Below are 27655 nucleotides of genomic sequence, written 5' to 3'. Positions count from 1 at the left end.
CTCGTTTAGGCTTGTTGACGTTGTCTATTATTAAGGTTTACCTCTTTTAGACTTTGGTACTGAACTCAAGCTGAGTTTAATTTGTCTAAGGTTTTTCTCAAAATATATAAATATAATAAAAAAAGCATATACAAACTAATAAATATATAACAAAACAAGCTGAGCTAATGCCGAACCTGAGCTTAAAAGACTCACGAGCCAGCTGAACTCGAGCTCAGGCACTCGTAAGCCAAACCAAGCCAAGCTCGTGCTCAACTCCGGTCGGCACATTTATTTGGTAACCTATCCATGGGTCCACACATTAAAAGCATGATTATGTTTTAGACACTAACTAACGGCCCCGTCACATGCCGTGACGTTTCTACCCTCACGTCTTAACAAACTCCGTTTCCCCTTAACCCCAAAGTTAACGTCGTCTCCGATTTCACCGGCAATCTAATCTAACGTCTTTAACGCCGATGGCATCTTCCGACGACGATTTCCCTCTAATCAACGACACCACCACCACAACCCACCCTAACTTCCACCACCACCACCACTTATTGTCATCCTCTCAACCGAATCCGATCAACAAACCGGTACCCGAATCCAACGGCGACGGATACAGACATGATTCCGGCGTATTTTGTTCGCAACCGGTCGCCGTCGCCGTTCCGTACGAAACCGACTCCGATCCGAACAGATCTAGAATCAACGGTCGAGAAGAGCTTAGCGACGGAGGAACTGGATCTCCCTATAATTACGGTAACAAAAAAACCTAGGATTATGTTTATGTATTTTTAAAACCTAGGATTTATTATGTTACATGGTAAATACCTAGGATTATGTTTTCTTTTTAGTCAAATTTAGGATTATGTTACATAATAACAACATAGGATTATGTTTATGCTTTTCTAAAAACCTAGAATTATGGCAAACCTGGGATTAGTTTACATAATAAAAACATAGGAATATGTTACATAGTACAAAGTAAAAACCTAGGATGATATGATTTAGTTTATGTTCGTTAATTTTTAAAAAATAAAGATTAATAGTTATAATAATTGTTTTGTCTTTATGAATGGTTTATAAACTTTTTATTTTTTTTTTAAATATTTAATGTGATTTGACTGTAGATGATCGCCGTAAAAAACATAAAATCTCAGCTTCGAGTTCCGGCGGAGAGTACCGGAAGGATCGAGAGGAGTGGAGTGATTCAGCGATCGTGTGTTTGTTAGATGCGTATTCGGATAAGTTTTTACAGCTGAATCGAGGTCATTTGCGCGGTCGAGATTGGGAGGATGTGGCTGCGATTGTGACCGAGAGGTGCGAGAAGCAGACGAAGAGCGTAGAGCAGTGTAAAAACAAGGTGGATAATTTAAAGAAAAGGTATAAGTTAGAACAGCATCGGATGATGAATAATATGAACACAAATGGCGGGAATGGAACGAGTCATTGGCCGTGGTTTAAGAAGATGGAGCAGATTGTTGGGAATACATTGCCAATGAAGACTGTGTTGGGGGATGATAATAATAATAATACCAGCAGTGGAATGAGTAGTCCTGGTAGACAGTCTAAGAGGTATGCAACCTTCATTGTTGTTTATACAAGTTTGATTATGATTTACTGAAATTGAAGATGAATATTAGATATTTAGGCGTGTAAATGAGCCGAGTGGAGCCCGAGCTCAGCTCGTGAGTAGTTTTCTTCAGCTTGAGCTTTAGCTCGGCTTGTGAGTACTTTTTCAAGCTGAGCTAGGCTTGGGCTCGACAAATTTATTGTCTATTACTTACTATTTATTTTACTAGTATTTAAATCTATATTTGTATATATTTTAATTATAACTTTTACATATAACATAATGCATAGAATTTACTTATTTTTATCATATTTTTTATATGATAAAAATTATCATAAAAATATTAAATACAAATTAGATAATAGATTAGCACGTATAGGGTATACTTGTGAGCTGACTCGAGCTCGACAAGTGAAGCCCAGGCTTGTTTATTAAGCAAGCTTATTTTTAAGCCTGAGCTCGTTTGAGCTTGGCTTGGTTTGAGTTTCTAATGAGCCGGTCTCAAGTAGTTCATGAGCGCTCGGCTCGTTTACATCCCTAATATTGATATTGACTTGGTGAATTGCATTGTGTTCATTATTAATTGTTACGAAGTTCTAATTAGTATGAACATTGCACAAGTATCCAATCAATGTTTTTTTGCAGATATGCAACAGCAACATCTAGTCCAAGTTGTCAACTCACAGGTATGAAGTCAAAACCAGTAGCAAGTGCAAGATGGAGAAGAGTTGTTTTTAAGATTAGTGGTGCTTCTTTGGCTGGAACTGGTCCTCACAGTGCTGACCCAAAGGTATGCTTGTTTTAAATTTTGAGGCAGTTTCATATATATCCTCCAAAAACTTACAAAATTTGATTATATATATATGTATATTCTTTTAAGTTTTATGTAAAAACAGTAATAAGATCGTATTCGCCTATTTTGCAGCGAACAGAATGAATTATTTTACTTTTAACGGCCTGTTTCACTGAATAATGTCAAGAACATTATGCGCTGAGACACGTTTTTATATTTGTTTATTCAGTGAAAAAGACAATTTTAAGTAATTGTATTTCGTTTATTTAATATTTAACGGATTAAATATGCTGTTTTAGTGTTTTGAAAGGGGAAATATGATATTATTGGGTTTAGAAGGATATATGTAGATATATATGTACGTATATATAAGGGCACATTTGGCTTAGACCAATAGTATGTTAGAACCTCATAATGAACTTGTACTTGGTGCATAAAAGATATAAGAATTACATAACCGTCTTATGTATAGGTACATGTGAATTATGCGGTTCTAAACATATGATTGGTTTTGAAACGAACACACCTTTCTCTCTATATATATGACACACTTTTTTTAATGATATATATGAAATTAATCTATAATTCTTTCTTGGTAATGTCATGTATATCGTTCAAAGTTTTAAGTTGGTCTATTGTGTTATTTAGGTGGCTATGCTGATTGCTAGAGAAGTATCTATGGCTTGCAATGTTGGTGTTGAGGTGCTTATTTTTATAATTTATAATTATCATCATCATAATCAAATATCACTTTTAAATAATGTAATATATTCGAATCTGATTTGGAACATGCAAGTTTCTATTTTAGGTCGCAATAGTGGTCGGTGGACGCAATTTCTTTTGTGGGGACACATGGGTTTCAGCTACGGGCATGGATAGAAGCACTGCTTATCAAATTGGGTAATATTATTATTAATATCTCTTGATGCACTAATTGTAACTTTCTGATAATAAACGCGTATGGATTAAGCTAATAATTAAAGGTAAAATATAAGCTGTTTTATTTAATTACCCAAACATATGATTTAGTTTCATATACATCTTTCTGAAAGCTCAGAATTTCATACACATCCTTCTAAACCTCTTAATATCATATTAGTAAGTTCTATAATAAGTAAAATAAACCAATTACTTGCACCTTTGAATCATCTCATCGCATAATGTATCTAGGCTTGTAAACAAACTGAACGAACACAAACGGAGCATGTTCGTGTTCGTTCATTTAACTTTATCCAACAAATGATCAAACATGAACAGCTAAACGAACAGGCTTTTCTTGTCCATGTTCGTTCATTAAGAAACTGAGTGTGTGTGTGTCCGTTCGTTAATAGTATAAACAAATGGTTTATAAGCGTAATTAAACGAACATAACTGAATATACATTAATGGCCATAAATAAGCGAACACCAGTTAATTATAATTAGACTAAACTGAAATGGGCTTATAAGTTTAGATGACTATCTAAATAAATTTTCTTAAAACAAACGTAAAGTAACGAACATTAATGAACATAAATGAACGAATGCTTATGAACATTTGTGTTCGTTCGTTTAACTAAACGAACAAAAAAATATGTTCACTTAAAGTACGGTTTGTTTACATGTCATATTCTTGTTGAAACAATGAATAGACAGTTGTAATTAACAACTATGACATTTTTAGTGTTTTGAAAAGTTAAATACGACATTATGAAATTTAGAAAGATATATATGAAACTAAAGTATTGGTACTATGGCATGTTGATGCATATAGCCAGTTGTACAATTTTCTTGATGAACAATGGGTTTCACATGTTACCAGTATGATGGCAACTGTGATGAATTCCATATTAATCCAGTCAGCATTGGAGAAACTTGGTGTTCAGACTCGTCTCCAGTCAGCTTTTTCTATGCCCGAGGTTTTTGAACCGTACAGCAAACAAAGAGCTGTCCGACATCTAGAAAAAGGACGCGTTGTTATATTTGGTGGTATTGGTGCTGGCACCGGGAATCCGCTTTTCTCAACCGACACAGCTGCTGCTCTTAGAGCTTCTGAGAGTATGACCCACAATCTATAATATTCTACTTATTTATCTTGACAACCGCAATTTTATTACCATTAGAAAATATCAAATCTTATTGGTTTTCCTTTCTATGAAATTTCTTGGTATATGACATTTTATAATGAGCAAATTGCATGAAATAGAAACAAACATTACATTTTTTCCAGATTTTAGTAACCAACTTGCATATTAGTATGAATTTTAGCAACAAATATTTCAAAAGCTTGAAAGCTATTTGCTGCTATTTAAGTGGTAGATAGTGCATATAGGGGTGTATATCTGCCACATGGCATCTTATGTGGCATTTACTAGTTTTAATATTAATCTTGTGGAAATAACTTTTTTTTTTCATACCCAGAACTATTTTTCAAATTTTCGTTTCACATAGGTTTTAGAAGTTTATATTTATAAATTCAAACAAAAATGATCATTTTATATGACGTCAACTAGTGTTAGTTAAAATGAGGTTCATTGCTAAAATCAGTTATCGATATAAATTGATTTTTGTCGCACTTAATAAGGTAACATAAAGTTGGTTGCTGGAATCTGGAAAATTGGTGTAAAGTTTGTTCCAGTTTGTGCAATTTGCTCGCCTCAAAGAGTTTTATTATACATTAATAGTATATTGTTTTCGTGCAGTTAACGCAGACGCCTTCATTAAAGGTACAAACGCAGACGGTGTATATGAATGTGACTCCATGAACAATGTTGCATTTGAGCACATTTCCTATAGAGATTTAGCTTCTAGAGGCGTGTCACCAATGGACATGATGGCTGCAACATGCTGTGAAGAAAATGGGATTCCTGGTTTGCTTCTTTTCATTACCCCTCCCTTTTTTTTAATATTTTTTTTATTTACATTTTATTGAACACATCTGTATCTTTTTTAATTCTTGTAGTTGTGATATTCAATCTTCATGAGCCTGGAAATATATCAAGAGCCTTAACTGGAGAACATGTTGGCACATTAATTGATCAAACGGGAAGGATCGACTAAGCCTTTAACCGTCGATGACTTTATTAGCAGCTTGCTTCTTGTATTTGTTGTGTAATTAATATTATTATCTTGACATAGATGTCTTAGTTATAGTGATGTAGTAGTATCTGTAGTCTCGAGCGTTGGGTATAGTCAGTCATGATGTTAATTGTCAATCAACCACAGGTTGTACTACAACGTTTATCTGTATTAATTGTTATCCTAAAATACTCGATCTAGTAGTTAAATGGGTTCACTTGACAAAGATTTGTGTTCGTGATGGGTTGAGTAAGGGTTGATCTGGTTCTTGGATCGTTGTCTTTATGTTCTATCAAGAGAAAATTAGACTGATAGCTAAACCTAGTTGCGTCTAAGTTGTAAACTAACTACTTTTGTACATCACTCTTTAGTAATGTCAATTTACACGCTTTTTGGTTCGTCACGCCTGATTTATGTTCCGAGTGATGTCATTTTAAGGATGTCATTTTAAGCTTGCTAGGATTAGTGTTAATATGTTTTGACACAAAGGTGTTTAGTTTCATCAATATAACACCTAATTGTCAATCCTAAATCTATCCAATTTAGGTTCATAGGTTTTATTACCTTCAATGTTTACATATGTGGTTAAGGGCAAAGTTAAGCTCTTTCACGTTGACAAGTTATCTGGCATCCGAGTGAAGTTGTATATTTTCGAACAATAAGGGGGTGTTTGGGATTGCTTATTTTCACCAACTTATAACTTTTAACTTTTTAAAAAGTAATAAGGTTTTTGAGATTGCTTATATTGTGAGAGGAAAAGTTTCATAAGTAACAATGTTTTAACTTACTAACTTAAAGAAAATTGGATTTCAATAATCCCAACTATTAAGCATTGGCTACCAATAATCCCAACTAACAATGTGACCGGTGATAATCCCAATTTTCAATGTTGTTACCAAGAACAATCCAGCTCTAACAATTCACTAACTGCGTTAGTTATTTTGTTTTAAGTTAGCGTGAAATAACCAAAATACCCTTACTAACAAATAAAAAATATAATTAATAAAAAAATCTTAAAAAACCTAACACCACCACCTGATAAAACAAGCACCCTATTTGTCTATCCCCTATCGGCGGTGTTCGAGCTTTACACCACACCACCGCTAAGTTTTCTGGGTTTAGAAAAAGACGGTTGCCGACAATTTACTTTACACCACCGCTCAGATCTCTCTATCTCTACATCCTGTTTCCTATATTCTTATCGGAAAGACAAGGGGGATGATGGTTAATGGGAAAAGGGCGGAGAACGAGACCGGGAGTGAGGGGAATCATCGCCGATGTGGTCGTTGGAGTGTGGCTCTATCGTGGCCGGAAAAACGAGGGGCGGTGGTGACCATCTTCGGTGGTAATGGGGGGGGGGGGGTTGTTCAGATTTGTGGTCTGGTGTTTGTGATTCTAGTTGGAGATGGACAGGGGCGGCATTCAGATTTGTGACGGCGGTTGAAGGTGGCCGGAAAACCCTTACTCCGGTTGATGGGGAAGAAGGGTGGATGGTTGTGGTTTTAGTTTTTGTTTTTATTTAGCTCTGTTTTTATTTACAAGGGTATTTTGGTTATTTCACAACAACTTAAAAGAAAATAACTAACGGAGTTAGTGAATTGTTAGAGCGGGATTGTTCTTGGTAACAACATTGAAAGTTGGGATTATCACCGATCACATTGATAGTTGGAATTATTGGTGGCCAATGCTTAATAGTTGGGATTATTGAAATCCAATTTTCCTTAACTTAATGAAAAGTTATAAAAAGATAAAATAAAGAATCCCAAACACCCCCTAACACCTATAATTACCCGGTAATTGTAATGGCATGTCGCATGATAATTGATAAGTTCAAAAATTATAATTGTTGGGCCGTATGCTTAGCCTGGGCCTTATGGGCTGACGCTTTAGTGCAAGCCCAAGTACATTTAACAGTTAACACTTAAGGTCCTTCAATAGTTCAATGCTCCAATCTTACTTCTTTTGCTGGAAAATAAATGATTTAAACGAAACGAATAGGTAATAACATAAGTCTTTAAAGAGATGAAAAATGTTAAGAAAATGGTTTATAGATTTTCAAATACAAAATGATGGAGCCACCGACAAATGTATGATAGGTTTGTGGAGTAACCAAGTGTTTTGACATTTGTGTTTTTGAGGTTATTAAGTGTACTGAAACACTGCTATAAAAGTTGGTATGTTAATGTGATTTTATATGTGAGTTGTTTGTTAATTGTTTGATTGCTTAGATAATCAAAAACAAATTTATGTCTTAAGCTTGTTAATTGCATGATTAAATGCCATCACCAGCTAGCTCGGGTGATCAAGTGGTTTATCATAATGTTTTCTTCTGGGAGGTATCGGGTTTTGATTCTCACATGTGTATTCTACTTACTGAGGAGAACAACAATGTAAGGGGATTTGAACTCGGATAAGGAACGGTTGATGTAGGAGCTTTCCTTCGGGTACCTGCCAGCCAGACTAACGCAATTCAAAAAAGTTAGCATGATTAAATACAAGATTATACAATCTTATCATTTGATTGCCACATTATTTAATTGTTTAATTTAATCAATATGATATATATGTTTTCCAGAAAACAACGAGTCTACATCAAATCCATGTCTTTATATAATTATAAACTCAAAATCTAAAATTGTGAAATTATTAAAGTATTTTCCATTAAGATTGTTTTTATAGAAGTTTGGTGAGCATTCTATATCCTTTGCCGCTTTCTGTCTTCAAATTTCTACCAAATAATCAACCACCTTCCTTTTTATGATTAAGTGCACTACATGTCACATGTGATATTAATTCTTAGGTTTCCTTTTTTTTTTTTAAATATATGTAAATATGTAAATCGGGATGCATTTTTTCTAAAACAAAAAAAAATATTAAGAATTACGAGAACTACATAAAACACCTATATCTTATGCGTTAATTATTTAATGGGATAGTCATTAGTCAAGTAGGAGGTAATATAATTGTCTTCTATATAACATATAAAGCAAATGTACAAGTGCATTTTCCTACTCATCTCATAGATTTCTATTAGGTCTTCTTTGCACATAGGCAAATTTGGGAGAGTTGATTATATATAAAATTTCTCCTAATTTCTCCGCTCGAATGGTACATACACACATTCACTACTTGCACATCCAAATATTACATGTTATACATTATGCTAGATACTTGTTTGCTACGTATATTTTAGGCTATACGTGTCGAGAAATATGAACTTCATTGCATGCTTGTTCGCTTACATAATTCTTCGCAAAAAAAATTAACTTGATAAATCAAAATCGTTTATATTTTTGACCGACCCTATAAAAAAACTCCTAATATTTCATTTTACAAACATATTTACACTAAATTGATATGTAGAATGTTAATATAAAGAACCCAAATTGATATGAAAATGTCAACTTGGTTTGAACCTACCACCCGAAAGTCAAGCAACTGATTATGGTCTAAAATAAAAGTACGATCATAATTCATAACCTTTAAGCAATGATGAATAAACATCTTTTTATATTTTGAATTGGTATCATATTTTTTTCGAAGTGATTGATTAGTAATAACTAATAATGACCCTAATGGGCAATTAAGTTCTTTCTTTTTGAATTAATTTAAAAATTAATAAAAGATAAAGTTTTGAATCTTCACAAATTTTATTGCTTTAAATTTAATTACACAATGATCGGTGGTTAAGTTATATTACGATATTATTTCCAAGTTACCAAAAATAACATTCAAAGGCCACATTGTTTCTATACTATAAAAGTTAAAAAGAAAAAAATGTATATTTAAGTTTAGCATGTGTCCACTACAAGGACTAAAAGTGTTATGACGGAGAGAACATTATGAATCACAAGTGTAATTTTATGAAACACTTAAAAATCAAAACCGTAGTATACTAGTGTAACATTAACACATTCATGTCAATCCAGTAGCTAGCATAGTGGATTGAAATAACAAAATCGGATCATTGATCATACGACAAAATCAATAGTATTCACATGGATAAATCATTCTGTAAGCGTGAAATGATGTTCATTCAATCAATCATATTCTACTCTCTTCCTCTTTGTGTCCCAGACATCTACTTTCACACACCTTAGTCATTGGCTTTGTCCATTCGTCTTCTCCTTTCACAAGAAACTTGGTAATCGTTTGCTCCTAAACGAAGCTATTGGGCCAACGACTCTAATGGCGTTTTCTCAATTGAGAGAAATCCTATCGTGGTAGAGCTCATATTCCTGCTTCGATAAATCCCTGTCTAACGCCATTTACTGATTGATCGCACGCGACCTTTGCTAGTTCACTCTTTTAACTAATGACAAATATAACAAGAATAATTTATCTTGATCCTTAGATGACAAATCCCCTTATCCACAATTCCACATAGACCTAAAATTGTTTTTCTCTTTGTGTTTTTATTATTATAGTAATAGAAAATTACAATAATTAATTTGTTTGAGTGAAAATGAAGTCAAGCGTGTAAAAGCATGAAAAGCAAATAAATGGAGCAAAGTGATGTCCTGGGGACACCATCATTTCAAGCATGAGCTTTTGCAATCCTGAATTCTCACTTTCTTTCTTTTTCCTTAGCTTTTACTTTATTATTTTTATTAAATACATTTAATAAACCAATGTTTAAAATTTAAATTCAAATCCTTAACTTAATTTTCTTCACACTAACATTACAATATCACAAGCCACATAACAAATTAAAACAAAAAACAAGCAACATATCAAACGGTTGATATTTAACAAACTAAGATGGAAGAACCATCCAACGGTCAACCTTCGGTTGTAGCCACCGAAGGCGACATCGAGTTACGTGACTCGTCATAATCTTCCCCGTTACCCTAACGGTGACTGCTCGACCCGAATCTCCTCAATCATCTTCACAACTTCCGCCATTGTGGGCCTCTTTTCGGGTGGGCCCGCCACACAAGTCATTGCAACATGAAGCATTGAAACAAGCTCTTCCTCAATATTCTTGTACCTTAACAATTCTTGATCAAACACTTCCGCGGTCCATTCATCACGCACCACGGACCGAACCCATTTTGGTAGGTCAACGGGTTGCTCCTCTTCCTCAACACGAGAAGGTGACGAGTATTGGTTTGGAGCCCGACCCGTTAACATTTCCAATAATAATATTCCAAAACTGTAAACATCTGCTTTTTGTGATAACCGTTTGGTCTCAAATTGCTCGGGTGCTTTGTACCCTCCTAGTCTAGCCGTGGCGTGGGCCGGGTTTAAAAGTAGTGACAACCCGAAATCAGAAATGCACGCGTTACCATTCTTGTCTAGTAACACGTTTGATGATTTTATGTTACCATGAGGGATTCGTGAAGTTTTGTACTCTTCGTGGATATGAGCTAGCCCCCGGGCCGCACCTAACACAATACTTATACGTGTTGTCCAATCTAACGGGATTCTTCCTGGTCCCCGGTTTCCTGTAACCATTAAAAATTAAAAATCTTATATGAAAATGAAAATTTTAATCTCAAAATCTCTAGTTGGTCCACCTGATCACCATAACTGGCTAAAGCATCAATGTTAACGAGTTTATGTAGAAAACCCGTCAACATTGGAGGGGAAAACGTCTAAATTCTGAACGATTCAGCATTAAATCGCTCATAATTTAGGTTCAAGAAAATCTACAATCATGATATGACCATCAATTTCTATGTTTTTTGTCAACCAAACTAATTAATCAATCTAATTAACTAAACCAACATTAAACCTAAATCAAGAAACATGAAAGAACACATTACCATGAAGTAGCAAATGCAAGCTTCCATTAGGCAAATAATCATAAACCAAAAGCTTCTCTTCCTTAGCATAATAATAAGCTCTCAACTTCACCGCATTCGGATGCTTAACCTTCCCAATCACATCCATATACTGCTCAAACTCCTTCCGCCCACACGGGTTCGCATCCTTCAACCGCTTCACCGCCACCACCGTACACCCATCGTCCAACACAACCCGATACACCGTCCCCAACCCACCTGTAGGGGTATGGTACTAAACCCGGTTTTACGACCCCAAATTTATCATGTTTGGCTTATTTTATTATATGGACTAATACAATGTTATTGGGCTGAGGGGGTTTTGTGGAGGTAACCCTAACTGGGCTAGGCCCATTAGGGTACCATGATGGTGGCCATGAGACTCTATATAAGGAGGTCTCCACCTCCTTATTAAGGGGTCATGCTCAATAAGAGCCACCACCACTTTTTTGTGTCTGTAAACAAGAGATCCTTATATTTCTTAGCAGTCGCCTCCACACCCCTGAAAAACCATTGCAGGTCTCAAGCAGCTGAAGAAGAAGATCAAGACGTGGTTCGTTCATCTCGAAAATCCGTGGAAACATCGTCATGGATCAGGTCAGATTCATTTCATGTTTCAACATTGGCGCCATCCGTGGGAGGGCAGCGAACTACCCTTCGATCTTCATCTCGGCTGTCGGATCTCTCCCAGAAAAACCCAGATCTGGAAGTTTGCAGAAAAAGGCTTCAAGGTTTGTTCTATTAAAGCTCAAAAAGATCCATAGATCTAAAAGAGGCTTCCAGATCTGTGCAAAAAGAAACGGCCTGATTCGAATGATCAGGTCTCCGGATATGTGATGGTTTTAAATCTGCTCCGGGCTTCAGATATGTCCAGATCTGATTTACAGATCTAGGTCTAGATTACAGACCTGGATTTTAGGTCTAAAGTTGCAGATCTGACTCTAAAACTGCAGATCCAGAAATTACCAGATTTCCGCCGCCATGTACGCGCGCCCGCGGATTCTCACTCCGCAGCCGTGCATGTGCCGCCGCGGAAACCACCATCTGGGTTTTGCGCAAGAGACCTCCGCCATGCACGCGCACTCACGAGTCACCACTCCATCGCCGTGCATGCGCGCATCAGGCCTCGCGCCAAACTTCAAAGGTTGGGAATCCTCATAATATCCCACATGGCTACGCGCCAAACTTCAAGGTTGGGAATCCTCATAATATCCCATATGGCTACGCGCCAAACTTCAAGGTTGGGAATCCTCATAATATCCCATATGGCTACGCCCCAAACTTCAAAGGTTGGGAATCCTCATAATATCCCACATGGCTACGCGCCAAACTTCAAGGTTGGGAATCCTCATAATATCCCATATGGCTACGCGCCAAACTTTAAGGTTGGGAATCCTCAAAATATCCCATATGGCTACGCGCCAAAACTTAAAGGTTGGGAATCCTCATAATATCCCATATGGCTACGCGCCAAACTCAAAGGTTGGGAATCCTCATAATATCCCATATGGCTACGCGCTAAACTCAAAGGTTGGGAATCCTCATAATATCCCATATGGCTACACGCCAAACTTCAAGGTTGGGAATCCTCATAATATCCCATATGGACACGCGCCAAACTTAAGGATTGGGAATCCTCATACCACATGCTCATGCACCACATATGCTCACGCATCACATATGCTCACGCATATTACACATGCTTACGCATCACATGCTCACACATATCACTGTCTACGCGCACGCGCATGCAATATCTGCGCGCGGCGCGGGACAAAAAGCCTACGCGCACGCGCATGCAACATCTGCGCGTGGCGCATAACACAAAACCAAAGTCTACGCGCACGCGCATGCAACATCTGCACGTGGCGCGGGACATAAAGTAGCTCGTAAGCCGCCTCACGCGCAAGCTCCACTATTATTGTGACAACTGCCCAATCCGACCCGACCCAGGTACCCGTTTTCGAATCCGATTCTTTTTATGATTTAAAATTTGATTATTTAATCTTTGTAAAATTTAACATTAAATAAATTATATACATACATATATTTTTATATTACTTACTAATAATAATAATTTCCGTCCCGCCTCTTTCTCTCTCTTGTCGCCGTCCCGCCTCTTTTTCTCTCTTGTCGCTGTCCCGCCTCTTTCTCTCTCTTGTCGCCGTCCCGCCTCTTTACTCTCTTTTTGTCGCCGTCCCGCCCCTCTGCTTAACCCTTGAGCCTTGAACCCCTTTTTCTCTTAACTCTTTGCTTGTCCTTTGGTTCTTCCCGCCTAAGGATGTCTGCGCAGCTCCACGCGCCAGACTCCTTACAAGGAAGCCTGCGCGAAGACCAGCTATTCCTGCGATTCGCGAGACGAACTCTTCTCGCAGCGCGCTAGGAATTGTAGTTCTTCTCGCAGCGCGTTAAGAATTGCAGTTCTCGCAGCGCGCTAAGGATTTGTAGTTCTTCTCGCAGCGCGCTAAGAATTGTAGTTCTTCCCGCGACGCGCTAAGAACGGTAGTTCTTCCCGCGGCGCGCTAAGAATTGTAGTTCTTCTCGCAGCGCGCTAAGAACGGTAGTTCTTCCCGCGACGCGCTAAGGCTTGTTCTGTCTGCCTTCGCCCTCGCGCGTGCGCTCGAATCTTCTCGCGCTAGACCTTAAGTCTTTTCTTCTGTTTAGGTCAGCCTGTATCTTTTGATATCTTATCTTTTGTTTGAGCTTTAGGTCAGTTCCGACATCTTTCCGAAAAGCCACTTTTGGCGCAGCATGCTCACCAATCCTATTGGTTGACAGAAAAAGTGACTGACATAATCTTTTGAAATCTTCTTTTTGCATGTCTTGAACAGTGTTTTTCTGACTCCTCCCATGCTTGACCTGTAACCTGTCAGCCCTTTTTTTTCCTGTTCCCCGGCTGCCATATCTTTTGGTATCTTTTGCTTTTGGAATCTTTTGCTTTTTAATATCTTTTGTCTGATTTGTGAAGATCTTTTCCTCTTTTTATGGGATTGTGTTCCCTAGGGTTTTACTATAAATAAAACTATTTCTCTTGTTTATTAACACTACACACACAAACACTTAAACTCTTCTCTGCTCTCTTCTCCTTGCCCTCTGCCGTTGTTCCTCAGCCGCCTCCTCTCTTTGCCTTAGTCTTTTCCCTTGTCCTGCCCAGATTTCCGGTAATATATAATATATAATAATTTGTTAAAGATACATATTACTATGCTAACATATATTCAAGGCATAAAACAAATCATTAAACCATTAATCTTTATTTATAGGTTAACTTGTGCTTGTTTAAAAGTTGGTTCTTGCATTATCTTTCCACACACCTTTTTCAGGTGAGTAATCTCGTACCTAATCCCTTTTTATTTTTAATGTTTTGGGATGTTCATGTGTTCGTACAAACTTGAGTCTTAAACTTGTTTATAAACTTTTGTCGCGCAAAACCCCATGTGTTATGGACGTAGACTTGGCTGTTTATTTGTATGTGTGGATCATGAACCGTCTTGTCGGCCTATTCCGCAGTTTTCATGGATCCATTAGATGAACACGGGAGAACTATCGTTTATGATTTCTCTTTTGTTTACACTTGCACAGTTTTCTTGTTTTTGTGCTCAATTGGGAGCACGGATTGAACTATGAGCTATGATCTAAGGCTTGATCACAATCTGATTACACCCTTGTTGAACACCAGTTATACACATGATGCGCGCAGATATTGTTATCTATTTATATCTATTAAACTTGATTTCTCACCGACACGCAAGTGTTGACGTTTTATTTTAACACATGTTCAGGTTTGCTGTAGCTGTTTCTGGAAGCTTGAGGACACATAGGATGTTTTCTTTTCTTTTGGACCTAGTTTAAAATGTAACAAGACAAGTTTATGTTATTTGAATATTTTGAGTTATAATATGATTTATGTTACTTTATGTCGTGTTCTGCGCGTGCGCAATGAAATGTATTTATTAAATATTGACACCCAAATAGTGTCGCGAGTAATGAAACAATACGTGGCGCCCCGATGTATAATCCGCCATCGGTCGGGGTGTTACAGATTGGTATCAGAGCTCCGTGACTTTAGGATAGGTGGTTAGACGTAACGACCTAGAATACCTAAGAGTCCCTTTTCGCGCATGAGAAATATCTCATGTTTGCGCGCTAATTGTTAATTTACTCGATATTTATAAAATATGCTTGCGCTTACGCAACACATGATCTCATGTTTATTTCGCGATCTTTCGATTTTTATTGTTAAATTTCAATTTATTTCTTTACTTACATATTCGTTTGTTGTGGGGATTGAAAATCCGAGAAGTCATGGTGGTACATGAATAGTTGATTTTCAATTACCATTAACTTTATGTTTTAAATTGAAGATTTGAAAAGTCATGGTGATACATGAATTGTCAATCTCCAATATTCATTTACTCGATGTTTTGAATTGAAGATTTGAAAAGTCATGGTGATACATGAATTGTCAACCTTCAATGCTCGTTACTCGATATTTTAAATTGAGAATTCGGAAAGTCATGGTGATGCATGAATTGTCGATTTTCAATTCGAATTCTTTACCTGTATTAAGTTGCATTTAAATTCATATTTTACTTCAAAATTTGATAGCATTTAACTCCGCGAAACAAGCTTTACGACGATATACCTTGCGCTAAAACGATTTCCCATACCAAGATATTAACAAAAATTAAAACTTTTATAGAATGCCTCCGCTATCTCGCCGTCATCAGAGGAGAGAAGCCGCGCGCAGACGTAGGCAGCAACGTTCCCAGGAAATGGCCGCCGCAATAGCCCAAGCCTTAAACCAAACTAATACCAACCCCTCCGGATACAATATTAAATCCTTCAATGCGGGTAACCCTCCGAAATTCACCGGACTTGAAGGAGCTACCGTAATGCTCCAGTGGCTCGAGAAAATTGAAAACACTTTCCTCCATACCCAATGCCCTCCAGACAAACGAACCTTATATGCCTCTAGTGTCCTGGAATCAAGGGCGCTTACATGGTGGAATGGAGTAGCTCATGCGCGTGGCGCAGAGGCTGCTTCTAGCATGCTCTGGGAGGAATTCAAGGAAATCTTGACGCGAGAGTTCTGCCCTCCCAACGAAATAAAGCGCCTTGAGGAGGAATTTTGGAACTTGAAGCAGTACAGTGGCGAAGCGCGCGAGTACGCTATGCGCTTCCACGAACTTAGTTTGCTTGTCCCGCACCTAGTTACCCCTTCCCGCCGAGCCATCGAGAAGTTTCTTGGGGGTCTCCCTATGGAAATTCAAGATTCTGTATGGGCCAGGAACCCAGCAACCCTCTCTGACGCCATCGAGTTGGCCGCTGTGCTCAGCGACAACCATGTCAGGGCAGGAACCCTGTTCCTGCGAGGAACCGAAAAGACCAAACTCACCAAGACTGTCCCAGAACCAACAGAAACCAAGCCAGAACCCTCAAACCATAACAACCTCAAGCGCAGGCGCAAAGCCTACGCGCTTACAAGCCCGCCCATTGTCCAGCAACCCACCTACCAACCTCCAGTTTACGCGCCTAACCCACTGCCGACCTACCCAACACCTCCTGTAGTTCACAACTATGCCTTAACCAATCCCGCACTCCCTGCCCCGTCCACTAAGAAACCCTACACAGGAAACCAACCCTTTTGCCCAACCTGTAGACTTCACCACCCACCTCAAGTCCCGTGTCGACAATGTAACCGATGTGGCCGCACTGGTCACACTGCTGAGAACTGTAGAGTCCTTCCCTCCAACCCAATTGCGCAAACACCACCAACCTACCTGCAGAACCCACAACCAACATACCCTAATCCACGACCCAGGTCGTGCTATAACTGCGGTGATCCCAGTCATTTCCGGAACGCGTGCCCGAGACTACAAGTTCAGATTACCCAAGCTAATCCGGTTAACCAAATTTCAAACCAAGTGACGCGCGGACGAGCTTTTAATATAACCGCGCACCAAGCGCAAGCGAATAATGACGTGGTTAATGGTACATTTTTACTTAATGGACAATATGCATCCATACTTTTTGATACTGGCGCCGATAGAAGTTTTATTTCTCGCGCATTTGAGCAGAAACTTGCGCGACCGCGCATAAACTTAAGCGAAAACTTTTCAGTTGAATTGGCTAATGGTGAAACTATTTTAATAAACTCCGTAATCAAAGATTGCACGCTTAACCTTAACGAACATGATTTTCTAATCGACCTCATTCCTATGCCGCTTGGAAGCTTTGATGTTATTATCGGTATGGACTGGCTCTCGCAAAATCGCGCCGAAGTTATTTGCGCCAAAAAGATGATTCGCATTCCTCGAGAAAATGGTGATCTGCATATCTACGGCGAAAAACCATCTAACGGTCTTAAACTAATGTCATGCACTGAAGCCCGAAGACTTCTGCGGAAGAAATGTGTAGCGTTCTTAGCTCATGTGGTCAAACCCGATGAAGGAAAGAAGAAACTTTCTGAAATCCCCATCGTGCGTGACTTTCCTGAAGTCTTTCCCGATGATCTTTCTGGTTTACCTCCCGCTCGGGAAGTCGAGTTTCGTATTGATCTTGTCCCTGGTGCATCCCCCGTAGCCAAATCTCCTTATCGTCTTGCACCCGCTGAGATGCAAGAATTAGCAAGTCAACTTCAAGAGTTGACCGCTAAAGGATTCATTCGCCCTAGCTCTTCGCCCTGGGGTGCTCCGGTGTTGTTCGTTAAAAAGAAAGATGGTACGTTTCGCATGTGTATTGATTACCGCGAGCTGAACAAGCTCACCATTAAGAACCGGTATCCCTTACCGCATATTGACGACCTCTTTGATCAACTCCAAGGTGCCTCTTGTTTCTCCAAGATCGATCTCCGTTCTGGCTATCACCAGTTGCGTATCCGCGAAGAGGACGTTCCCAAGACTGCTTTTCGAACCCGCTATGGTCATTTTGAATTCTTGGTCATGCCCTTCGGTTTAACCAACGCACCCGCTGTCTTCATGGATCTAATGAACCGGGTGTGTAGGCCTTTCTTGGACCGATTCGTGATCGTGTTTATCGATGACGTTCTGGTTTATTCCAAAACCAAGGCCGAGCATGAGCAACATCTTCGGTTGGTGTTGCAAAAGCTTCGAACCGAGCAACTCTTTGCCAAACTCTCCAAGTGTGAGTTTTGGTCGGATGAAGTACAGTTTCTTGGTCATGTTGTAAACAAGATGGGTATTCATGTCGACCCAACCAAGATTGAAGCAATCAAGAACTGGATTACACCGTCCACTCCTACCGAAATCCGTTCCTTTTTGGGCTTAGCTGGTTACTACCGGCGATTTATTTCGAACTTCTTAAAGATCGCTTTGCCTTTAACAGCATTAACGCACAAAGGCAAACCGTATATTTGGGGCTCGAAGCAAGAAGAAGCCTTTCTGAAGCTCAAGCGATTGTTGTGCGAAGCTCCTGTTCTAGCGTTACCTGAGGGTAATGATGATTTTGTCGTGTATTGTGATGCCTCCAACCAAGGTCTCGGTTGTGTACTTATGCAACGAGGCAGGGTTATCGCTTACGCGTCTAGGCAACTTAAAATTCATGAAAAGAATTATACGACTCACGATCTCGAACTTGGTGCAGTTGTATTTGCCTTGAAAATCTGGAGACACTACCTCTATGGGACTAAGTGTATCATTTACACAGACCATAAAAGCCTTCAGCATATTTTTGATCAAAAGGAACTTAACATGAGACAACGCCGATGGAACGAACTCATCAGTGATTACGATTGTGAGATCCGATATCACCCTGGAAAGGCTAATGTGGTAGCTGATGCGCTCAGCCGCAAACCCTGCCAGCTTAACTGTATCTTGCCGCGCACGCAGCTTCACTTCGCGCCGATTCAAAGCAATCTTGAATCGCGCATTCGCGACGCGCAGCGCGCATCGATCAGCAATGGCAACCTTCGCGCCGAGTTAGCGTGTGGCGCGGAAGCGCATTTTGTCCCTAATCTGAGTGGAATTATCTGCTATCTCAATCGCATCTGGATTCCCAATGATGAGAATCTTCGCTCTGTCATACTGAGTGAAGCGCACAAATCCCGGTATTCCGTTCATCCTGGTGCTGACAAAATGTACAAAGATTTGCGCCTTTCTTATTGGTGGCCTGGTATGAAAAAGGATATTGCTGCGTTTGTAGCTAAATGCCTAACTTGTTCTAAGGTAAAAGCTGAACATCAACGCCCATCTGGTTTGCTCGAACAACCTGAAATTCCTACGTGGAAATGGGAAAGTATAGCAATGGACTTTATCACCAAGTTACCCTTGACCGCAAGCAAACATGATAGCATTTGGGTAATAGTGGATCGATTGACCAAGTCTGCCCACTTTCTGCCCATTCGTGAAACCTACCGTGTTGAACAACTTGCGCATCTTTATGTCAAGGAAATTGTCTGCCGTCATGGTACTCCTTTGAGCATCATATCCGATCGCGATGGCCGTTTTATATCTCGCTTTTGGAAATCCCTCCAAACTGCGTTAGGAACTCGCTTGGACATGAGTACTGCATATCATCCCCAGACTGACGAACAGTCTGAGCGAACCATCCAAACCCTTGAGGATATGCTTCGATCTTGTGTTCTTGATTTTGGAGGTAATTGGGATTCACACCTACCTCTGATCGAGTTCTCTTATAATAACAGCTATCATTCCAGCATTGGTATGGCCCCATTTGAAGCACTTTACGGTCGAAAGTGCCGTTCACCGATTTGTTGGAGCGAAGTGGGTGAAGTTCAAATCACAGGACCCGAACTAGTTCAAGAGATAACCGATAAAATCGCCAAGATCCGTGATCATCTGCTGACTGCCAGAAGCCGACAGAAGAGTTACGCAGATCGCAGGCGGAAGCCTCTCGAATTTCTAGTTGGTGATCTTGTTCTCCTCAAAGTGTCGCCCTGGAAGGGTGTTGTCCGCTTTGGGAAGAAAGGTAAGCTTGCACCTCGTTATGTTGGTCCATTCAAGATTCTTGCGAGGGTGGGAAAAGTTGCCTACAAGCTAGACCTGCCGCCCGCGCTCAGCAATGTGCATCCAACGTTCCATGTATCCAATCTCAATAAATGTTTAGCTGACGAGAACCTTCACATACCACTTGATGAAGTTCAAGTTGATGAGTTTATGCATTTCGTTGAGAAGCCTGTTGAAATTATGGATTGCGAGGTAAAGCGAACCAAGCGCAGTCGCATCCCTATTGTTAAAGTTCATTGGCAGTCCAAGCGCGGAGCCGAGTTCACTTGGGAAAGGGAAGATCAGATGAAGATCAAGTACCCGCACCTTTTCTCTGCGCATCCTACTTCGAGATAAATTTCGGGACGAAATTTCTTAAAGTAGGGGAGACTGTGACAACTGCCCAATCCGACCCGACCCAGGTACCCGTTTTCGAATCCGATTCTTTTTATGATTTAAAATTTGATTATTTAATCTTTGTAAAATTTAACATTAAATAAATTATATACATACATATATTTTTATATTACTTACTAATAATAATAATTTCCGTCCCGCCTCTTTCTCTCTCTTGTCGCCGTCCCGCCTCTTTTTCTCTCTTGTCGCTGTCCCGCCTCTTTCTCTCTCTTGTCGCCGTCCCGCCTCTTTTCTCTCTTTTTGTCGCCGTCCCGCCCCTCTGCTTAACCCTTGAGCCTTGAACCCCGTTTTCTCTTAACTCTTTGCTTGTCCTTTGGTTCTTCCCGCCTAAGGATGTCTGCGCAGCTCCACGCGCCAGACTCCTTACAAGGAAGCCTGCGCGAAGACCAGCTATTCCTGCGATTCGCGAGACGAACTCTTCTCGCAGCGCGCTAGGAATTGTAGTTCTTCTCGCAGCGCGTTAAGAATTGCAGTTCTCGCAGCGCGCTAAGGATTTGTAGTTCTTCTCGCAGCGCGCTAAGAATTGTAGTTCTTCCCGCGACGCGCTAAGGATGGTAGTTCTTCTCGCAGCGCGCTAAGAACGGTAGTTCTTCCCGCGGCGCGCTAAGAATTGTAGTTCTTCTCGCAGCGCGCTAAGAACGGTAGTTCTTCCCGCGACGCGCTAAGGCTTGTTCTGTCTGCCTTCGCCCTTGCGCTCGAATCTTCTCGCGCTAGACCTTGAGTCTTTTCTTCTGTTTAGGTCAGCCTGTATCTTTTGATATCTTATCTTTTGTTTGAGCTTTAGGTCAGTTCCGACATCTGTCCGAAAAGCCACTTTCGGCGCAGCATGCGCACCAATCCTATTGGTTGACAGAAAAAGTGACTGACATAATCTTTTGAAATCTTCTTTTTGCATGTCTTGAACAGTGTTTTTCTGACTCCTCCCATGCTTGACCTGTAACCTGTCAGCCCTTTTTTTTCCTGTTCCCCGGCTGCCATATCTTTTGGTATCTTTTGCTTTTGGAATCTTTTGCTTTTTAATATCTTTTGTCTGATTTGTGAAGATCTTTTCCTCTTTTTATGGGATTGTGTTCCCTAGGGTTTTACTATAAATAAAACTATTTCTCTTGTTTATTAACACTACACACACAAACACTTAAACTCTTCTCTGCTCTCTTCTCCTTGCCCTCTGCCGTTGTTCCTCAGCCGCCTCCTCTCTTTGCCTTCGTCTTTTCCCTTGTCCTGCCCAGATTTCCGGTAATATATAATATATAATAATTTGTTAAAGATACATATTACTATGCTAACATATATTCAAGGCATAAAACAAATCATTAAACCAATAATCTTTATTTATAGGTTAACTTGTGCTTGTTTAAAAGTTGGTTCTTGCATTATCTTTCCACACACCTTTTTCAGGTGAGTAATCTCGTACCTAATCCCTTTTTATTTTTAATGTTTTGGGATGTTTATGTGTTCGTACAAACTTGAGTCTTAAACTTGTTTATAAACTTTTGTCGCGCAAAACCCCATGTGTTATGGACGTAGACTTGGCTGTTTATTTGTATGTGTGGATCATGAACCGTCTTGTCGGCCTATTCCGCAGTTTTCATGGATCCATTAGATGAACACGGGAGAACTATCGTTTATGATTTCTCTTTAGTTTACACTTGCACAGTTTTCTTGTTTTTGTGCTCAATTGGGAGCACGGATTGAACTATGAGCTATGATCTAAGGCTTGATCACAATCTGATTACACCCTTGTTGAACACCAGTTATACACATGATGCGCGCAGATATTGTTATCTATTTATATCTATTAAACTTGATTTCTCACCGACACGCAAGTGTTGACGTTTTATTTTAACACATGTTCAGGTTTGCTGTAGCTGTTTCTGGAAGCTTGAGGACACATAGGATGTTTTCTTTTCTTTTGGACCTAGTTTAAAATGTAACAAGACAAGTTTATGTTATTTGAATATTTTGAGTTATAATATGATTTATGTTACTTTATGTCGTGTTCTGCGCGTGCGCAATGAAATGTATTTATTAAATATTGACACCCAAATAGTGTCGCGAGTAATGAAACAATACGTGGCGCCCCGATGTATAATCCGCCATCGGTCGGGGTGTTACAGATTGGTATCAGAGCTCCGTGACTTTAGGATAGGTGGTTAGACGTAACGACCTAGAATACCTAAGAGTCCCTTTTCGCGCATGAGAAATATCTCATGTTTGCGCGCTAATTGTTAATTTACTCGATAGTTATTCTTACAGCCCGTAAGTCGCCTCACGCGCAGGCTTTATTATTCATACAGCTCATAAGACGCCTCGCGCGCAAGCTGTTATTGTTCTTATAGCTCATAAGACGCCTCGCGCGCAAGCTGTTATTATTCTTTTAGCTCGTAAGACGCCTCGCGCGCAAGCTTTTATTATTCATACAGCTCATAAGACGCCTCGCGCGCAAGCTGTTATTGTTCTTATAGCTCGTAAGACGCCTCGCGCGCAAGCTGTTATTATTCTTTTAGCTCGTAAGACGCCTCACGCGCAGGCTTTATTATTCATACAGCTCATAAGACGCCTCGCGCGCAAGCTGTTATTATTCTTATAGCTCGTAAGCCGCAACTCGCGCAGGCTCCATTATTCTTACAGCCCGTAAGTCGCCTCACGCGCAGGCTTTATTATTATTATAGCTCGTAAGCCGCAACTCGCGCAAGCTTTATTATTCTCATAGCTCGTAAGCCGCAACTCGCGCAAGCTTCATTATTATTCTCATAGCTCGTAAGTCGCCTCACGCGCAAGCTTCATTATTATTATAGCTCGTAAGCCGCAACTCGCGCAGGCTTTATTATTATAGCTCGTAAGCCGCCTCACGCGCAAGCTTCATTATTTTTACAGCTCGTCACCATCATGTAGAAAAAAATCCAAAACTCAAAGACAATAAAGACAAGGCCAAAGAACAGGGAAAAAACCGCCTCATAGCCTAACACACCTCATAAAGTCCAGCGCTCCACCTAGACGCTTGCGCGTCCAGGAGCAACACTGGGCTTGGGGGGGCTTGTAGGGGTATGGTACTAAACCCGGTTTTACGACCCTAAATTTATCATGTTTGGCTTATTTTATTATATGGACTAATACAATGTTATTGGGCTGAGGGGGTTTTGTGGAGGTAACCCTAACTGGGCTAGGCCCATTAGGGTACCATGATGGTGGCCATGAGACTCTATATAAGGAGGTCTCCACCTCCTTATTAAGGGGTCATGCTCAATAAGAGCCACCACCACTTTTTTGTGTCTGTAAACAAGAGATCCTTAGATTTCTTAGCAGTCGCCTCCACACTCCCGAAAAACCATTGTAGGTCTCAAGCAGCTGAAGAAGAAGATCAAGACGTGGTTCGTTCATCTCGAAAATCCGTGGAAATATCGTCATGGATCAGGTCAGATTCATTTCATGTTTCGACACCACCTTTCCCCAGCATCTCCGCAGACGCCCTCAACAAATCCTCCAACTCAAACTTCTTCTTCTTATCAAAAAACACCAATTTATTATCACCATCACCACCACCAGCATTGTTGGCATAAACTCTGCTATCACTTCCATAGCTACTCCGACTCTTCCCGATATCCGAACCAATCTTCGAACCCGACGTACTTCGTTTTCCGCAATAGTAAGCTAACAAAAACGCACCATCACCAAAATTAAAACCGAATTGGCGATCACTATCGCTATGATCACTCCAGGGTGTAACCCTGATCTATGACTTTGCTTAATATTTGAAGTTGTGGGTAACGAGCTCGGGTTTGATTGTACGGTAACTGGAACGTTATTCATCGACGAACAAGCGGGTAACGGACTCGATCCGCATAACCCTTTGTTCCCGACAAAACTATCAGACCCAAACTTATTCACCAGGTTCTTTGGGAGATGCCCGTACAACTCATTGTACGAGAGGTTTAGGTTGATGATATTCATCTTTGTTGCCAGCATCTCCGGAACTGGTCCGGCGGAGAGTAACCAGACGGGCTAGTTTTGCCAGCCCGTCTGGGATGGGACCCACAAAGTTGTTTGTGGAAAGGTCAACTCGTAGAAGGCGAACTAACGACCCGAACTCTGGCGGGATGGCGCCAGAGAGGTCGTTGTTCGAGAGGTAGAGGAGTTTGAGATTGGTGCATTTTGTTAGAGGTGAAAGGGTGCCGTTGAGACGGTTGTTGTGGAGGTCGAGGATTCGGAGCTGGTCGAGTGATGAGAGGGAGTTTAATGGGCCGCGGAGGTTGAGGGAGGGGAGGATGAGGGTGGTGACGCGGTTGTTGGTGCATTTGATGCCGGTCCAGTGGGCGGAGCATGCGGTTGAGTGAGTGGTGGAGGAGAGTGTCCAGTTGGAGAGGAGGAGGTCGTGGGTGTCGGTTTGGGACCGGAATAAGGATAAGGCGGCGGTGTCGCTGTCGGCGTCCGCGGTGTCGAAATCCGCGGTGGGGGAGAGGGAGAGAGAAGGTGGAACGAGGACGAGGACGAAGACGAGGAGAAGGTGGAGGAAAAGGGAACGGAGAATGTCCATTATGGGATGGTAAGTGTGTTGGGCGGGAAATAAATGTGATATATATATATGTGTGTGTTTAATAGTGAGAAGCAATTATTAACACAATTAGATTCGTTTCATTTAGGTGGATTTGATGTCTTGTGGTTTATGTGATGAAAGTTCATAAACTTCGGATCATTTTCTCACATTTACTAATTCGGTTTGGAGTATGATTAGTGCTTGGTGTAACATTTGGCCGATTTAGGCTTTTTGAATTCGGGACCTTATGAGGATACACTTTATTGGTTTCGGTTTGCAAGAAAGAGAAAGATGTATTGCATGGTATTGTTTTAACGGCTTGTTTGTATATTTCGAAGATAACGAATGGTGAAAGTTAGCTTGGAAGAACGTTTTGGGCAAGAAGTAATGAAAAAAAATTATAAATTTGGTCTATCTTTGAATCAAAAATAGATCTAATTTTAATTTTATGTTGTGGAGCAACTAGTGTGACTTTGTTTTCAAAATGATGTTTGTTTAGAGCCTTTGCCTTCTTGCTACTTGTAAAAATAAAAGTTGGTCGAAAAAGAAAAACAAAACATGTTTTTAATCGTGTTATTAATGTATTCGCTTAGTTAATGTTTGTCACTCGTTATCATCTGTATAGACAAAAGAAAAACTCTCATTTGATTATATTAATAAAAGTCAAATAAATGTAATTTCTTTTGTTATTGGAAAATAAATTAATTTATTGTTTTGCATTAAAAGTTATAGCTACATTGTAACTTTTAACATTTAAGTTACAACTTTTTTTTCATAATTGGTTTCCTGTTTATTTTCATAATTTCCTAAGAAGAAACATTCTTGATAAGAAATAATAAACAATCATCACAATGCATGTGTAAATCTACTCATTTTCAATCTACAATTTCAACTATAAGAAAATTCTAGAAATTAAAAATATATTTTTAATAAATCCAGTAATATATTGCCATTGATTACAATAACTAAAGGTATAATGATAACTTTGTGTCTATGCAAGAAGTTTGAATCAATTTGCACTAAACTAATACTCTTTAATATCCGGAGCATTCACAATGCGACGGTTCAAAAACGACTTCACGCCATCCATACCCACCCTTGTCTAGGCTTTGCCCAATTCACACAATTCGTTTTTGAATGTTTTTCCTCTTTTTATCCTCAAATCAATTGCACGTTCTCTCCCTCCTTGAGCTAAAAAATCGTCTCAAGGCTGACTATTAGAGATGCCTTATAAGTTTTTTCTTTTGGAAAACAATTATAAAACATGATAGCATATTAATATTCTCTTTGGATCAACTTATTAAATAAATCAATCCTTGAGTCATTAAAGATCACTTGAGTATGTAAAAGAAGGGTAGTTGGAAGTTATGATTATTGTCCGTAAATTTCCCCACATGCAATAGAGGAAAAGTTTCCAAAAAGCATGCTTCATCTTCTCTAACTTCCATCTTTTTTAACCTTTTACCATGGAAAGTGACATATTTTCTATTAAAACTCTCACATTAAATCAATTTTTATGAAAGCATTTAACATATGGTATCTAAATTCATGTTTTGTTATGACAATGCTAACTTGCTAAGTATATGACAAGAGCAACATAGTGTATAAAAGGTAATACAAAACTTTAATAGAATAAGACACACTTTAATGGCATTTATCTATTTGAGAAAAGCATCAAGATTGGACAAAATGTTATATTTATTTGTTACGTGTTGAAGTAACATTCTCTGTGTTTGAAGAACATACTGGTATAGTGATATGGTACCAAAACTCAAAAAGCTTTGGTGTTAGTTCATATATTGCAACCATTTATCGGTTAGATGACTTTAACCGTTGACCACGATAAAAAAATTTGTGTGAGAAAACAGTTTTAATTTACATATTTTAAACTTTTCACTAAAATTAATTTTAAAAAAAAATGTTTTTGGCAACACATAGACCCTAGAAACAAAGGGAACTTGGTTGTACTAGGCACACCCCATACACCCCTTAATATAGGGCGTATAGTGCAATACGCCCCATATTAAGGGGTGTTTGTCTTTTATGTTATACTTTATATGAGACGTATTATGCAATACGCCCTATATTAACGTATAATACGCCTCGTATTGTATAATACGGCCTATATGGCCCGTATTGTACAATACGGGCCATATTGGTTCAGTACCTATATGTCGCGTATTATACAATACGAGGCATATAGGTTCAATTTGAATAAAAGAGGGGTTAAAAGGGGGTCTATATGCGGCGTATAGCACTATACGCCTCATATAGACCCCCTTTTAACCCCTCTTTTATTCAAATTGAATCTATATGCCCCATATAGACCCCCTTTTAACCCCTCTTTTATTCAAATTGAATCTATATGCCCCGTATTGTATAATACGCGACATATAGGTACTGAACCAATATGCCCCGTATTGTACGACCCCCTTTTAACCCTCCATATGTTAAAAGAGGCCATGTACATATGTGTTTATTATTATTATTATTATTATTTATTTTTATTATTGTTATTATATACTATTGTTAGTATTGTAATAAT

At 39.4% G+C, this 27655-nt stretch overlaps 1 protein-coding gene and 1 pseudogene across 2 annotated transcripts; one reads left to right on the top strand and one right to left on the bottom strand.

Annotated features, from left to right (window-relative positions):
* Positions 1 to 458: 458 nt before the first annotated feature.
* On the top strand, positions 459 to 5610 carry LOC143616755 (uncharacterized). The gene is made up of 8 exons (XM_077089496.1): positions 459 to 744; positions 1116 to 1560; positions 2204 to 2348; positions 3000 to 3053; positions 3160 to 3251; positions 4152 to 4387; positions 5032 to 5199; positions 5292 to 5610. The coding sequence occupies exons 1-8, from the start codon at positions 459 to 461 to the stop codon at positions 5387 to 5389; spliced, it is 1524 nt and encodes a 507-aa protein (XP_076945611.1). The 3' UTR covers positions 5390 to 5610.
* Positions 5611 to 10065: 4455 nt separating this feature from the next.
* LOC143616758 (leucine-rich repeat receptor-like protein kinase PXC1) lies at positions 10066 to 25125 on the bottom strand (annotated as a pseudogene). The gene is made up of 3 exons (XR_013150714.1): positions 24021 to 25125; positions 11176 to 11412; positions 10066 to 10854 (listed from the first exon to the last, which is right to left on the bottom strand). The product of XR_013150714.1 is annotated as a leucine-rich repeat receptor-like protein kinase PXC1 (transcript).
* Between the last annotated feature and the right edge of the window lie 2530 nt (positions 25126 to 27655).

This window comes from Bidens hawaiensis, unplaced genomic scaffold (genome assembly GCF_021521415.1).
Source record: "Bidens hawaiensis isolate Kalapana, Puna unplaced genomic scaffold, B.hawaiensis_p1.1 tig00049652_1, whole genome shotgun sequence".
Taxonomy (NCBI): Eukaryota; Viridiplantae; Streptophyta; class Magnoliopsida; order Asterales; family Asteraceae; genus Bidens; species Bidens hawaiensis.
This window is presented reverse-complemented; position numbering and strand designations above follow the sequence as displayed.